The sequence below is a fragment of the Pithys albifrons genome, chromosome 9 (assembly GCF_047495875.1).
Source record: "Pithys albifrons albifrons isolate INPA30051 chromosome 9, PitAlb_v1, whole genome shotgun sequence".
Lineage (NCBI taxonomy): Eukaryota > Metazoa > Chordata > Aves > Passeriformes > Thamnophilidae > Pithys > Pithys albifrons.
In genome coordinates this window covers 8,937,609-8,953,430 of record NC_092466.1, presented here as the reverse complement: position 1 = coordinate 8,953,430, position 15,822 = coordinate 8,937,609, and the positions used below count along the sequence as shown (strand labels likewise).

The following is a 15,822-nucleotide window of genomic DNA, read 5'->3' as shown; positions in this document are numbered from 1 at the left end:
GTGACACCGAGCAGCCAAATGATGTAAGAAGGTGAAACCTGGAAGTGGCACACAACAGTCCACAGCTCCTACCCTAGTTTTGAGGCAACACTAGTCCCAAAGAGACAGTCAACAGCCTATATTAACTGCAAGGATAGGCCATTTTATTACCTGTATTAATAGGATACTCTACATACGATCTTCAAACCCTCACACACAAGTAACACTCTCTGTGCTGAACACCCAGCTATGCTCCGGTCAGTCCCCATGGCTTTGGCATTCCTGTGGGAGCTATAACTGACCACCACAAAAGACTGACCAGAGCTGAAATGGTATCAGCATTGAAATGAAAAAAAAAAAAAACCAAACAAAAAACCAGCACATAAGCTTAGGGGATGTCATTTTTTAAGCCAAAGAATTGAAGGAAGCCAGTCCAAAGAAATGAATGTTAAATCCCGTGCTGTTTAATACAGAATTTCAGACAGAGTCAATCTTTGTCTCTGGGTGCTACCTCTGCAACTCAGGCCATGCTCTGGCTTGGCTGGACTCACCGGTGGTGCCAATGTCTGACTGCTGGGTGTACCTGCCCTCTCCCTTCCTACAGCACCCCAGGCTTGTCAACCTCAGCATTGCCCAAAGGTCACGGTGCTCATTTATAAGCAGTACAATAAACCAAAACAGCAATGACAGTTTTAAGAGCTCCAGTGAACTATCGGAATTAAAAATAAATCATTCTGTTTTGGGGAATGCTGAGCCTCCTGGGTCTAGAAAGCATTTGTTTCTTTTCTCAGCCAGACATGGGAATTCAGCTTTTAGGATAAAGTATGGGAATTTTGATTGCCATTTCACTTCCCCCTCTCTGCCAACTCCCACTTCAATTTCCAGAAATAGATCTCTTCTACACTCAGAGAGCATCTGTTTGAACAACCCCAAATGAAAACTACATTCACTGAAGTTAAGCAGTGCAGAATGATAACAGACACAGGCCTAAAGTAATGGCATCCTCGCCCAGGTCTGTTCTGCTTCATGTATTGCCAGTTTATGCTGGCTCAGTATAAACCAGTGTAACCCACAGAAATATATTTGATCAGTATTTTGGCTATACAGTTGATTAAAGCAAGAGCCTTTCAGCTAGCTGAAAGTGTGACAAGCTACCATGATCCACGCACTCAGATGACAGACCATATTAACAGTGTCTCAAGAGCTGCGGATCATGATCAGAGACAGAATTACAATTCAACATCCCAGAAATCAAGAGTACATGTTAGGGTAATTAATACACTTCAAGATTCATTTACTGATGAATTTTCCTAGAACCAGGCCTTGGAGTTCACATGGACTCAAACATAAGCCAAACCACACTTGGAGCATTGTTAATTTTCTGACACACTAATCAGTTACAGCGTCTGTACAGTACGGCACTAGGGCAGCCAGCACCAAACAAGTCCGCAATTCCTTTCAGCACCTGGAAGTCAACCTAATTTCCAAGAAGTATCATCTCACGAGGGAAACAATTTCAAAGCTCCTGCTACAGCAACTAGATAGTATCATCAGCTAGCACTGCTTGTTAGAGAAAGGTGAGAGACACTGTGCATGGATACCTGTGTGTATCCTGTAACGTGAATAGAAGAGAGAAAATGGAATAAAGTTGACACAGTAATGAAAACCTGTGTTTATATAAAATAATACCATGCTTAACTCCAGTAAATCATTTACTTAGCTTTGCTAAGTGGTATGGTAGTTGACTTTTATTTTCTATAAGTAAGAAGAAACAAGACCTTTTGGGTTCCTTTTGAGAGGTGAGTCCATCTCCACTGTAAACTTCAGAGAATATCTGTGTTGCTCTTTAACTCATTCAGCCTTGGCCTTGCTACCAGACAGGTCCTTGTTAGCAGAAAAAGGATTATATTATTAACTCCGTAGTGTTATGATTACTTAAAGTATAGACACAATCCAGTAACACTCCATTAGAACTGTCATGAAAGTTAGTCCTCATGTCTTCCTAGACCCTTCTCACAGACCAGCCAAAGGAGGCATTGCCAAAGGAATTGGTGGGTGATGGAGGCAGAGCACACAAGAGACTGCTCTGCATGACCACACACAAGCTGAGCATGACCAACAACCACATTTAGCTTGGACACTGCTGCTCAGGGAAGCAAGACACAAGTGTGGAGCACAAATACAGGGGCAGGAGAAAACCAAAACCACCCCAAACGGTCCCACACACATTTCACTGGTGACTGCACTGCTCTAGGGCACTTTTAAGTGACCATCTTTCAGTGAGACAGATGAGGCTGCTGAACTACAAATGCACCTGCAGGCCCAGCACTGGCTACACTTACAGCCCCGGGCACCAAGTGCAACGTGCCCCAGAGGAGGTGAACAACCCCCATGGACTGAAAAAGTTCAGGATAAAAAGCACGTAGCCACTGTGCTGCCCAGTGCACTCTAGACCTCTGCAGCAGCAGATGGTGGAGCCAGAGCCACCCTCCTCAGTGCTCCCAGCTCTTCTGTGGCCCCAGGCTCAGGGAGGAGGGCTCCTGGACCACAGGGAACAGCTAGGCTTGCCTGCCTTTGCATGGCACATCCACTCGGAGCTACCTCATGCAGTTTCACACATGGCTTGTCCTTCAGCAAAAAGAGCTGCCTTCACCCATGTGCATGAGTACTGAGTTCCTAATAGTGACCAAACACCTGGCTCAGTCTGGGTGACATGAATGCACATCCCATCCCTCAGTCCAGATAACTACAGCAAGGTAAAGATCTAACTCAGCTGCTTTCTAGATTGAGCTCAATTAGTCTGAGCAGTTCTCTTCTCCTTTATTATACTTCAGCAGCTATCAAGATCAGGCAATCCTATAGCAGATGAGAAACAATACATTACAATCTCAGCTCTCTGCCAGATTCTGCACACCCCAGGGCAATGGAGAAGTCTGAAAAGTACTACAATAAAAACAGCTTAAGTTCCCACCATTCAAGACTACGTGGCACATTTTTAGAGACTGCAGTAGAACACAAAACATCCTTGAAGACACTGGATTTATACAAAGGAGACAGGACATGGTCCCCAGCCAAGCAGCCGGGATGAAGCTGCTGATGGGATGGATAGAGCAGATGGCCTCCAGCTGTCACAAGCTGCTGCAGGAGTCTGGCCTTGCCACATGTCCACTTTTAAATGCAGTCCCAACTTCCAGACTTGTGATATTTTGCTACCAGAAGTGGTGGCCACCTAAGTGCTGTGACCATGTACCTGTTACCAACTGGCACCAAAAGGTGTCTCTGCATTCTCCTGATTTCAGCTCATTCACAGCAGGACCACCAGAAGTCAGAGCTATTTGGCACTGGGACTGTCTGGAGACATACATGGGCTTATTCCAGAGATGACAAACTGACAGTGCTACTGGAAGGCTGTGGGACTGCAGCTGGCTTGGTTGCATTCCTCAGCAGAAGAAAGCTCCACATTTCACACACGCTTGTGGTGAGACTTTCAACTAAAGCCACTAGTGACATCGTGTAACCTTGTGCAACTCAGGGTCTCTGCGAGCCAGCTCTTTCTTCTCAAGCCTTAATAGTTGTCATATTTTTCAGTGACAAATAGCAGTGATGAGATCTGCAGAGTGACTTTGGATCAGAGATTTCTTTGCAGATACCTTATCTCGTCTCCCCAGGAGCCTGTACACACACTTCCCCTCACCACCTGTCTGAGAACACACACAGGCTGCAGGACCGAGATCCCCTCCTTGCAACAGACCAAGACTTGCTCCCCACCTAACTCAGTCCAAGAGGGAAGGGCTCAAGCCATAACTTGAGCATGAACTACAGGAATCTCCTGGCTCAGACCCACCTCTTCAAAGCACTGCTGCCAAAGTGTTATGCAAACTTCTTCAAAAAGCATCCCAACTGCTTAGTTGCCCACCTCTACACCCCAAACTCAATGCCAACTCTGAAAAGCCTCATTAATTATTAGCAAGATTGGGAATCTAAAGATACTTTTTAAAAGAATCAGTCGCCTAAGACACAAAAGCAAGTGAAAAAACACATGCATCACATTGGTGATGGGGTGGCTACTGCTCCCGGTTACCTCTGGAGGAGATTCCTACACTTAGAAAGAGGAAGCCCACAGGCTAAACTGCCAGCTAAGACTTGTGCATCCCTATTTCCCAGGCTTTTTCTAATACTTGTTCTATACTTTTATCCTAATCAAATCCAAAGGGAAAAAAAACCCCAAACCATCAGAAAATCTTTATGCAACACAGAGCACAGTCCACCCAAGAAGGGGAAATGCTGGCTTTTATTAAATTGCAAGTGGCCAAGTCTGTATGTTATGTGGGAATTTCAGTCTGATCCCATAATTCTGAAATATTTACTTCTAGACAGAGCTGTTTATAACCAAAGACAATATTGCCATGCACTAAACCATCCTCAGACTTTCTTTCTGTGGAATTTTGCCCATGAAGAAAGCAATAGGTCACTAGGGGTGGAGAGGAATATGTATTTTAGTAAGTCTTGGCCCTTGCCTTTTGCACTTCAGACCAACTCAGCACATTTCCCAGGCCTTCCCTGCTCAGCAACCTGCTACACTGTGGGTCCTGTGCTGACCTCCACCAGTGCACCCTGGCCTGGGGCAGTGATGGGGAGCCAATCCCTCCCTGCCAGCAGGAACTGCCCCCTCACACCTCATCCAGCAACAGCTGCTCTCCCGCCCAGCCTGGCCCACCAGCTCCAAGCCAAACTGCTTGCAGTGGTGCCAGCCCTGGTTGTTCTCTCCATGGGTTGTGGCCGGAACAAGCAGCCGGATTTGGAGCAAAGGCTCGGCCTCGCAGAAGGGGCGCGTGCAGGCACGGAGCCAGCACTGCTTTGCTGCAGCTCAAAGGGCTTGGCTCTTCTGGCCACTCTTAGCAACTCATGTTTGTTTTGGAGGCTTTTGCCTCCTGAAGCTCTGCTCCCTGGGTTTAAGTGAATTTAGTAGTTTTATTTTTTAAAGAATAAGAACTTTGGGTGCCGGGAGATCAGCATCTTCCTACTGAACACTTCTAAATAGATATTTTGTCAACTTTCACTGTCATTCCTCCAGTTCACACAAGGTTTTTAACTACGCATTGTAGCACACAGCAAGAACTTCCCAAATTTAACCCAACTTCTTCACACTGCAGCATAGTTCTTGCAATGGAAATGGCTTCTCTCAGCTTCTACTAGGGAACTTGCTTGTTCACTGACACTTTTTCCCTATCCACCTCCAAACCAGAGTCATATAAGCAGCTTCAGCCCAGAAATGGGCTAGTCTATTGGCACCTGCACCAGTAGCTCCTTGGGGCAAGGCCCAGTCAGACACATCTCTGACCCGCAGAGACTGACAGGCTGCAGCACAGACTGGACCAGTCTGTCTTGTTTGTTGACCTAAGAGAAAAGCATAAATGACTCAACTTACAAGATGAAGTAAACAATAATATGCAGGTCATCAAACTGGCTGTGTGACTGCAGGATCCCAATTTACTTGCTGGGTCTGGATCTGTGCTTCAGCCAGGCAGCTTCAGAGAGGAACACCTATGCCCTAGGTGCACATGCTCTGCATCATCTTTAATGACAGGTGCACCTCTTATTCCCCAAGATGTCCCCTACAGCTCTGTGCTCTCTGGTTGCTATTGCCTGAAGATGCACTTCCATGTCTTAGATGAATCCTGCCTTTCCAGAGGGTACAGCAAATTAGAGTTTACAAAGAGTTCTCAATAGAACAGCATTCCTAATTTCCTCCACTCAGGCAGGATGGTTGCAAGCACAGCACTGGCCATTGATTACAGAGCTTGGGATTCAGGTCCTGGATTTGCCATAAAATCTTAAGGGATTCATTCAAGTCACTAAATTCTTCATATGTGCTCTATATTGAGATGAAAACATTGAGGAGTGAATATGCAGATAAGCAGGCATCCAAAATTCATATTTAAAAGCCTGTGGTGCTTTGCTGTGCAGACCTGCAGAACCTGGGTGATGTGAGTTGTCCATTGCCTGCTTGCCCCTAGCCCATTGTTGCTGCTGGGAACTGAAAGAGTCAGCCATATGCCAAAACAAAGCTGTAAAAGCGTTTTTGCATAGACACTCCCTGTGTTCCTGGGCTGTGGGTGTTCAATGAAAGCCATCAGTGACAACCCACAAACAATAAACTCATTCACATGGTATCTCTGGTCCCAGCTGGACATGGCACTCAAGAGTGGCAAAGGTGTGTGGAGAAGGGGAGCAAGACTTGAAATTCTAGTCTACACACTAAAAAGTACTACAAGGGTAAAGAAAAGACTTGTGCCCTGCCAGTAGCACTCCAAAAGCAGATGCCCAAAGGCTCAGAGCTTGAGCTAGATTTTATCGGGGTTTTTTCAAATATTATTTTAGGAACAAAGCTTCTCTCCTAGCTTTAGGAATAGGGCTCTTGGCAATTTTGGTAGTGACACAGATAGACCACAGACCCCAAAGTGGCAGGACTACAGGGGTACTGCTCCCACTGCCATTCACCGCATGAATCCCTGCCCCTTACTCCCAAGAAATGAAGCAAGCCCATCTGCAGTGAGCCTGTCCTGGTGTGGAGAGCACTAGGGAGCCTCATTTGTGCTCAATACAAATCAGAGCATCCTCATGTGCCCTGTTTCAATAACGCAGCTGTGTGAGAAGAGACAGAAATACTACACTGGCACAGGTGACAGTGTGTAGGATGGCTTGGAAGGGAGGACTTGGCAGATATATAACTGAGACAGGCTGTGGTTTCAGTCGCATAAAAAGGTTTCATGTCCTCAATCCCTGCAGAGTAAACAACTCTCCGCTCCTGCTGCCTATTCCACAGCAGAGTCCTTTCCATTCTCCAAAACTAACCAGGGTCACTCTCACAGAAGGGAGAGTTACTGTATATTTTATGAGGTTATGCATGACATTAATTTTCATCTGCATTTAAAAGAAGGCTAAGCTTGGCAGCTGAAAGTTGCATTGGATTTGGCACAGAGCAGTACATTGCCCTGCTTTCTCCAGTTGCCACACCAAGACAATGAGCAAAACACAACAGCTGTGTGGATGATCAGCTGAGGAGAAACCACAAATGTCTGTACAGAGCCTAGATCATGTTCATATAAACCAATCTATTTCCGACTCTGATTAACAAGAGTTTATAAAGGACCTCAGATTGCTACCAGGCCAGGGCTCACGTCTTTTATTCATGTCTCCACTCTGCAGTTTAATCCCAAGCACATCTCCCTGTAACTTGCAAAATCTTGTTAAAAAGAACACGTGCTGAAGTCCCAAACAGGCCCACCCCCCATTCCCCTCCCAGTTAAAACATGTTAACTAGCAAGCAAACACTTCGTCTTTCTACCAAGTCACCATTTTAATCCTTATCAACACTAAACTGCTGGCTTCTGTTAAGAAGACAACTTCTTCTCCGTGGGCAAACAATGCTCCTCTCCATGGTGTAGCACTGCAAACACTACCAAAGACCCTCTGATAAGATACGTGAAGCTTGTATCTTTGCTCAACAGAGATAGTAAAACATGAATGCCAAACACCTTTCTTTGAAGACCTGGACTGCAAATGGCTCTGATTTCCACTAAAGAGCTCTAACACATTAAAAATAAAATAATAATCTTACAAATCTCTCAGAGCTCATATCACTTGACAGTTTAGACTATGAGCATAGGGCTGCATCACCATGACTGTGGTGACAAGGGGTCGATCTGAGAGGAACTGACAGGGATGGCAGATAGATAAAAGTGCCACCAACACCTCCCTCATCAGTAACAGTGTACTCAGCACCTCTTCCCCTCCAAGAGTCTGGAGAAAGCTGGTCACAGACCAGCCAGCCATGTCTGACAAGCATAGCAAGGAGTAGGCAAGAAGCCATAATGTCCCTGTAACAGGGAGCACAAAATGAGACAGCTGCCATATTCGAAGGCAAAACACATAAGCCGTAAAGAGCATTTGCAGTAAACAGAGCAGGAGAAAGAGATGAGCAGCTCTGTCTTTGTCACTACATAGCTGTGGGTACAGTGACCATCCCGAGTCACACCTGCTCTCTGCTGTTCTCCCTTCTGTCCCCTTGAGTTTATTGCTCTTTATGCCTCACACATACTTCCTACTCACGGAGAGAAGGTGGATTTTTAAATAGCATCTCCATCAACAGAAGCCACCCTTTAGGGTAGCCTGACAGAAAAACTCTATTGCATGTCAAGATCATCCTTCAGAGCCTAACCAGCCTAACAAGATTCAAGAGGCAGTGCCTTCCTATGCAGCTGGCCTTACAACCTTATTTGCAGTTGCTGGGAAATGAAACCCATTTCCAGGAGAGTTTCACAATCTCTCCTTCACAAGTCCAACAGCCCAAGCTATTCCCAGTCCATTGGTACCACCCTGCCAGACACCAGCCCCAGCCTTCCACTCCACCTGGCCCTGCATACTCCACCCATCAAGATTTCTGTGGCTGCTTCACCTGCCATGGAAACAGGAGAGCCATCTCTTGGATGTGCCAGGTTAGAGTCTGGATTAATGCACATCTCTGCCTGTATTAAAGGAAAGCAAAGCTACTGTTTTGCTGATGCTTGCAAACTTAATTTCTTAAGTAGAAGGAGAGATCTTGCAGTCAAATTCCTTTTCCCAAAACAAGATTGCACAACAGCCTTCTTTGAGTCCATGCATCTCTATCATTATGGGACTTTCCTGCACAAGCACTCTGCCTGGCTAGTGGCAAGGATGAAAACTTCCTGTATTATGGCATCAACGAGTTATCCCCACTAAAATGGGCTTATTAATACCAACTCACTTATCTGCTTCTCCACCTGCTCCTCAGGGTTCCCAACTCCCACATATTCTCCTTCAGCCCAGCCCAGCCCAGCCCAGCCCTTCCCCCATGCCTCATCAGCCCCAGGTGAATCCAGCTACAACCCCCACCCACTACCCCAGCTGTGGCCATCACCTGTGGCTGCCCCACAGGGGTGGTGATGCCTTGGTACCCCACTAACACACTCCCTCCCCCACGCTCAGACTCGTTACCACTGACACAAAAAGCACTGGCAAGGCTCTGCAATCAGTTGCGCTCACTATTCATTACACATGTGCAGAACACATCCCCACTGCTCTGAGGGAGCAGTGTGCATATTTAGAAAGACAATATACAAAACATAGCTGAATCTAAATGAATCTACTGCTTTGCTACTGGAACTGAATGGAATTGTGCAGACTCGGCCAGCAGGGATAAAAAAAAACAACCAAAAAGCAACTACATAATTTTTGACTTGTAATATAATCTTTAACTTCACTTTTGCAGTATGTTACTATTGTGCTTATCAAGCCTGTAAAGCATCAGTTGTTAGGAGGAAAAGGATCAAAATGCAACAGGCAGCATAGTGCCAGCCCTGTCAGAATACTAAAGTGAAAAGAATACAGTCCTAGTAAAAATTGACTTCACACAGTACGATACCTCAACATATAAAGTCCTCATCAAAGTAGGATTAGGGAACAAGGGCTATTACCTCGAATGCACCTACTGAGGTCTAAACAAACCCTTCTGGTTTGACGGTAACAAGTCCAAAGGAGGTCAGGCAGAAATACACTTGTTTAGTACCGAGTTCCCCACTTGAATGTTCAAGCTCCCTGATGAGGACAGCAGTTACAAGGAGAGAGTCACATTTCCTCTCAACAGGTAAAATTTACTGCAGACTTACTCCGTGCTACATAAGTGCTGGATCCACCTCCTCCAGAAGAAGGTTTTACGCACCAGCAGGAGGAGAAATCACAGAGTGCCCACACGCATCTGAGTGCCTCGTGCCCGGGCACCTCACCCCACCTCCTTCCTCCTCAGCTGGCAAGGAGTGCTCAGGTTTGAGAAGTGCCCAAGAGTGCCCACAGCAGCACAGACCTGAGATGCGCCGGTCTCGGTGATAACAACCCAGCGGCATCGCACAGGAAGCGCCAGAGCCATTGATTGTGGAGAAATAAATGGGCTGCGGGTGACAGCCAGACCGGATGAGACCTGGCAGGGAGAAAGCTGGGAGCTGCTCACCTACCCTCTCCCTAACCACCAAAACTATTTGCGTTTAGACAATAGGACACTCAATGTCGTGCCAGTTCAGCCTGGGAGGGTGGGAAGTCCACACAGATGGGCGGTTTCGGACTAAAGACGGAGCGGGCAATGTCAGACAACTGAGCTGCCGCACAAAACGCAACAGAACGCTGTTTTCAAGTGACAAAAAAGGTGCCTATCTGCGAATCCGGGCAAAACGAGAAGTTTCTCCACATCTCCCTCCCTCCCTGCTGAGTGTCCGGGGCAGGTACTCAGGGACTTCTTATCCCCGGGCGGGACCTGCCCGCGCTGCCCCGCACCTTCCCACTCGCGGGGTCCGCTTCCCTTCCATCCCCAAGCTGACTGGCCCGGCTCTGGGAGACCCCTGGCCCCATTCGCGGACATCGCCTCCCCCGGGAGCCGGCTCCCGCCTCCACCATCCGTCCGCCTCCTCCTGCGCGGAGCTGGACCCCCGCCCTTGTCGCCCGGTCCCACTCGCGGGACAGTCCCTGCCCACCCCTGGAACTGAGTTTGAGCTCCACTCGCGGGAAGCTCCTTCCCCGCAGCTGATCCTGGTCCCACTCTCGGGAACCACTGCCTGGGGAGCTGCCCCCGCCTGCCACATCCCATCACCGTCGCGTTTTGCCACTTAGGGGAACCATATAACGCGGTGGACCGTGTCAGTGGGTCTGTCATCCACCACAGACCACCAAACCTCTCCCCTTCCACTGCCGCCCCCGGAGGTCCCCGCACGGAGCTGCTGCGAGACACGGACCCGCGGGACGCCCCGCTGGCCTCACCTTTGTATTTCTCCATGGGGGTGCAGCGGGGCCGCAGCCCACCGGCTCCCGAGGGCTCCGGGACACGGCAATGCCTCCACTCCGCTCGGCTCGGCTCCGCTCCGCTCCGGTCCCAGCAGCGCCGGCTGCCCCCGCCAGCCCGCACCGCCCCGCCCGCGCCCCGCCCCGGAGCCGCGGAGCTGGCCGGGATCGGCGCCTCGGGTGGTAGCCGGACCTGGGGCTGGGATGGAGAGCTGGGGCCGGGGGGCGGACCCGGGAGAGGAGCCGGGCTGGGGCCGGTGGCAGGGGAGGAGAGCGCCAGGGTGCCGGGCTGAGACCGTGCCGAGGCTGCCGGCGATCCCCGCTGCTCCCCAGCGCTGTGCCCGGGGCGGGGGTGCCCTGCCTGCGCCCCGTGTTTGGGACGGGGTCTACTCCGGCTGCAGGGGGCTTTGGGCACATTCAGAGAAAAGCCCTGGTTATCCTGGGACAGCCGTGTGTGTGGTCCCGGTGGCTCCCGGTGCCAGGAGCCGGCCAGCGAGCCACCTCCTCGCTGCTCTGGGCTGTCAGGATGGAAAGTTGGGTTCTCTTTTTCCTCCTTCCCAGGGCTGTTGTATCCCAAAGCCAGTGAATTTGCACTCTCCTTTCCAACGACTCCATCGAGGCTTCCTGCCTCCTGGACAGAGCCGACTTCACAGAACAGGTCCCGCTCCTTGGGTTTGAGTAACATTTTTGTCAGACTTCCACCACGACAGCCAGAGCTGACCTCAATATTAAGATGCAGATGATAATCTCTCCTCGGGTCAATATTTTGGAGACACTGCAGAGATTCAATGTTTTATCAATAATGAAAACATTGAAAATTACAATAAGCAATGTCTACCAGGGTTAGAGGGGAAATCTTCAGAATTAAGCCATCAGTGTGGGGACAAAGGAGCCATACCTGCCTACTTCAGGGCCTTTGTAGCAAGAGATGGGGCTAGGGGTGGGCAGCTCCACTGTTTCTCATGGAAAAACATACAACCATTACTTAGAAAATGTCTTGCTCTCCTTGGGAGCTGAAAAACAAGGAGCCAGAAAGCAGCTCTGCATCATTCACCAGAGCTACATCCACTGGCTCTCTGTGTGAGCATCTATCTAGTCCTCCTTTCAGTGGAAGCTGAGGGTCAGGGCAAGTTCATGTTGTTGAGATTAATCCTCATCACGCTGCTTTGACCCCCTTTGGGGTCTGGGCAGAACAGAACCTGGGCCTGGCTCAGGGTTGAAAGTGCAGGTGAGAACATGGAGATGTGGCCTGCAATGGAAATGAAGCTCTTCCTGCAGAGAGCAGTGGGACAGGTGGGTGGGTTCCCAAAGGTCACAGCCCTTGCACATGGACTCTGCTCTGCAAGTCAAGATCTCGGTCATCAGCCCACATCTAAAGAGCCTGGAGCACTCAAAAGTGTCAATTTCCAGACAGCCACCTGAGTCGGATGGTGGGGGGAACATCATTGTTTCTGTGAGATAGCAGGACCATGGTGTCAGCAAGGAGAGGGTAAAAAGAGCAAAGGAGAGTTAGACAAAGCCAATCAGAGGCTTACAGAAAAAAAATATGTATTTCCCTATTTTTGGACCTGTCATCCCGCAAACCAAACCATTGACATCCATAGTCCAAGGCAGTTTTGGGATATGTTACTGCTGTTTACATAGAAAAAACCCCAAGCCTCCATAATATGGCCCTCCTTCCATTTTCTGAAAATGGCCATAAGCAGTTTCTCTTGGCTCATGTGGAAAGTGAGCAGCCAGGCTGGAAGAGCACTGCCCTGCCACTCAGGTCCCTGTGTGCTCCTGCTGCCCCCACCCTCCCAGGCAGTGCTTGGCAGGAGGTACACCTTGCAGAGGATCTGTGTGGCTGGTGGAACTGGAAACACAACCACCACACAAAGAGACAGGCAAGCCAAACACCTGAACCATCAAATCTAGCAGGAAGATGGAAGCCTGCAGTGATGGGAAACCCCCCAGGTTTAAATACATGTATCTGTCATGCAGAAATACTTTTCTTAGAGCCCTTTCCAGCTACTTCTTGATTCTAGCTTTCAAAATCTAGCAGGGTGGACCCTGGTCTTGCGAACCTTTCTGTATCTTGAAGCAGGTGAGCAGGCATTAGTGAGCAGGCATTAGTCAGCAGGACTAATTAAGGATGATACCAGTTAAACAAACTAATTAAAGATTATTTGAAAGATCAAGATGTCAGATACCTGTGATTCCTGTCTTCAGGACCCGGAGCCTTTACATCTCGTTCTTGTCCCTTCCTTCCTCTCCCATGATAAGGATGCTCTGGAATCCCAGGACTGCTGGTTAGGCCCCTGGCAATTGCTGGGCAGGTGACAATGGGACAAATAGTAATGCCAGAGGAATACAAGTTCTTCCTGTTTGCCCCCTTCCTCTTGCAGTAGGAAGTACCTAAAATATTTTGGAGCATTTTTTTTCAAATAGGCTGTTGTGCTCTGGGGTTTAATAAAACGGGGAAATAGACCCTGCTTAGCATGAGGAATTAATATTCCCAGTGTTGTTGCTGAAGTGTAGATGTTTGCCATTGTGCTCAGCAAGAGAAAACACCTGAGAACTGGTTTTCCTGGTGGAGCTTCTGGAAGCCAATAAAGTAACAGCCATCTACTTGTGCACCTATGTATACCTTGCTTTTTTCCTGCTTATTATTAGCGATGATTATTATTAGTGATGACTCAGGTGTGACAAGCCTTGAGAGCCAACCCAATCCTGTTCAAGTCTTTTTTTATGTGGTTGGTGTTCTATCCTTCAGCACAGAGTTGGTGTTGGAAAGTTGAATGGAGTCCTCTGCTTATTCCCCAAGAAGGTCTAAATAGCTGAACTCTGCTAACTGTCCTGATTCATATGATCAAAGACTCAACACTCCATGCTGAAACTCTGAGCCACCCAGCCCCTGGGAACATAATTTTCTTTCTAGGGCTGGGATAAATGATGTTGCCATGCAACTTACTGCAGATACACATTAAAGATCCTGGGCTACCCACTCAGGAGCACAAGCAGCCCTCTTTCCCCAGAAGTAATGTTTATGGGTATTTTATAGAAGACCAGACTAGTTCCTTGGTTCCAGGAAGGCACTGGAAGCCTGCCAGGGTTTAGTCAGTAAAGATGGGTCACTGGGACAGCACGGTTGTTCTGAGCAAAGCTACTCCCTGAAAAAGGGCTTAAATACTGTTAGAGAACATGAACCCTTAATCTCAGATAGTTTGCAAGTATGCTGTCTATGGGTGTCTCTTTTGAGGACATTCTTCTTCTCTGTGAAATGTTTCATGATTCCAGCCATAGAAGAGATGACCAAATTCTTCCCCAGCCAAAGCTGGCCTGGAAGCTGGTGTTGCTCTGCTGACTTCTGTCCAGCCATTTCTGAGTTTCACTGATGAAAGGCAAGACAATCAATCCTAACACAAACAAAACCAGAGCTGTTTAGCTGCTCCGCTATACAAAAGCTTTGGAGCTGATACATTCCAGCAATGTTTTGGATTCTCTCAGACATTAACTGTTTCAAAAGAGCATGGCTGGGAAGAAGGTGGATGGAGGGAGGGGGGATTTCCCATTAAGGACGGCAGGACCAGATGTCTTTTTGATGAGCTCCTCTTGGCTTCCCTTTCCTTGACATTTCCTTTTCAGTTGTTGAGTCCAAACTGCTTGTAGACCAAATTACAAGGAGCCCTAATAGCATGAATTGTTTTCTTTCCCTCGACAGATAGAATACCTTCTTCTGGCCAAAGGATGAGACATGCTGACCAGACAGTGTGCTCAACAGCCACAGCCTTTGTTCCTTCTGGAGACATTTCTTTCTTATACCTTTTTTCCACTCCAGACCCTCTAGTCCCTCCAGAGAAGCCCCTCAGCTTTCCTTTGACAGTGTTCAATATAAGTTAAAGGGGCCCAAAGCAGTCTTTGTTTCCCATCCCACATGGGGATGCTCACACTGGCACACCTCATGGGTTATCAATGCACTGTATCACAGCATGTAACACTCACAGGCACCACAGGACATGGCTATCAGCTTCCTAAGAGTTGCTGATATAAATTTCTGATATATAATTAGCCATATGTGGTGGTCCTTCTCCCTCTCCTCCTGGGTCTACAATCTTAGAAATGCTCTGTTTGGTCTTGGCCTTGACAAACAGCACCTGGGCTAAGCTCCTCTTGAGCTTATCAGGAACACTGTCTGCTCCCAGGAACTTGTGCTGTCTAAAGAGCTCCTAGTTTTTAACCAACAGCCTTGGAAACTTATTTTTCTTCCTGAATAACAACTCAAGTCGAACATTTTTGTTACTGAACTTTCAAAGAAAGTTACTGACCCGAATTGTGGCCAGGATGGAAAATGACTATGACTAAAGCCAAGTCTCTGGTGACCCTATAAACAGTGGTCCTAAGTGAGACCCTTGAGCTCTCCAGGCCCACAGTGGGCTCTGACCAGCACCTCCCTCTGAGCGAGGCCTCCCAGAGCCAGAGAACTCTCACCTTGGCTGTGCCTTGGTGAGAGGACCATCACCAAGGACAATGATGGAGCCTGGGCTGACACCCTCACTCCTCGAGGCTCAACCCTTCACCTGTTGAGAAGATGCAAAGGCTTCCAATGTGAGTATTTCACTGAATTCAAGGAGATTTTTTCACAGGGATATACCTTGCACAGACTCCTTTAATTCTGTGTGGCCATGGGTGTGAATATGCAATGGCAAATGTGCTATGCATGTTGCTCTCTTAGGTTCTTAAGTACTTCAGATTTGAAAGTTAGACCCGTGAGTTACTGCTGTGCTTATGATAAATTCTTATATGAATCTTTTGTTAAATTGTTTAACTTAATCTTTGCTGGTGATTCTTTAAGTGACCTTAAAACACTCATTCATGACACCAGGGTACTAGTTTTTGAGGGGGTAGGATAGCAAATTGTAGTTCCCACTTGAGAAAATATTAGAAACTTCATCCACTCTTATGGATTTTACCAGTAAACCAACACTAAGCAAAATCTCTCCCAAGCTGGAAGGA

At 47.9% G+C, this 15,822-nt stretch overlaps 1 protein-coding gene across 5 annotated transcripts in view; it reads right to left on the bottom strand.

Annotated features, from left to right (window-relative positions):
* Positions 1-10,932, bottom strand: part of AFAP1L2 (actin filament associated protein 1 like 2) — a 69,001-nt gene extending 58,069 nt beyond the window's left edge. For all 5 annotated transcript variants that reach the window (XM_071563494.1, XM_071563489.1, XM_071563490.1 and 2 more), the window contains exon 1: positions 10,807-10,932. In XM_071563494.1, the coding sequence (XP_071419595.1) occupies positions 10,807-10,822 (16 nt within the window). In that variant the 5' untranslated portion in view covers positions 10,823-10,932. The remainder of the gene's footprint in view (positions 1-10,806) is intronic.
* Positions 10,933-15,822: the final 4,890 nt, after the last annotated feature.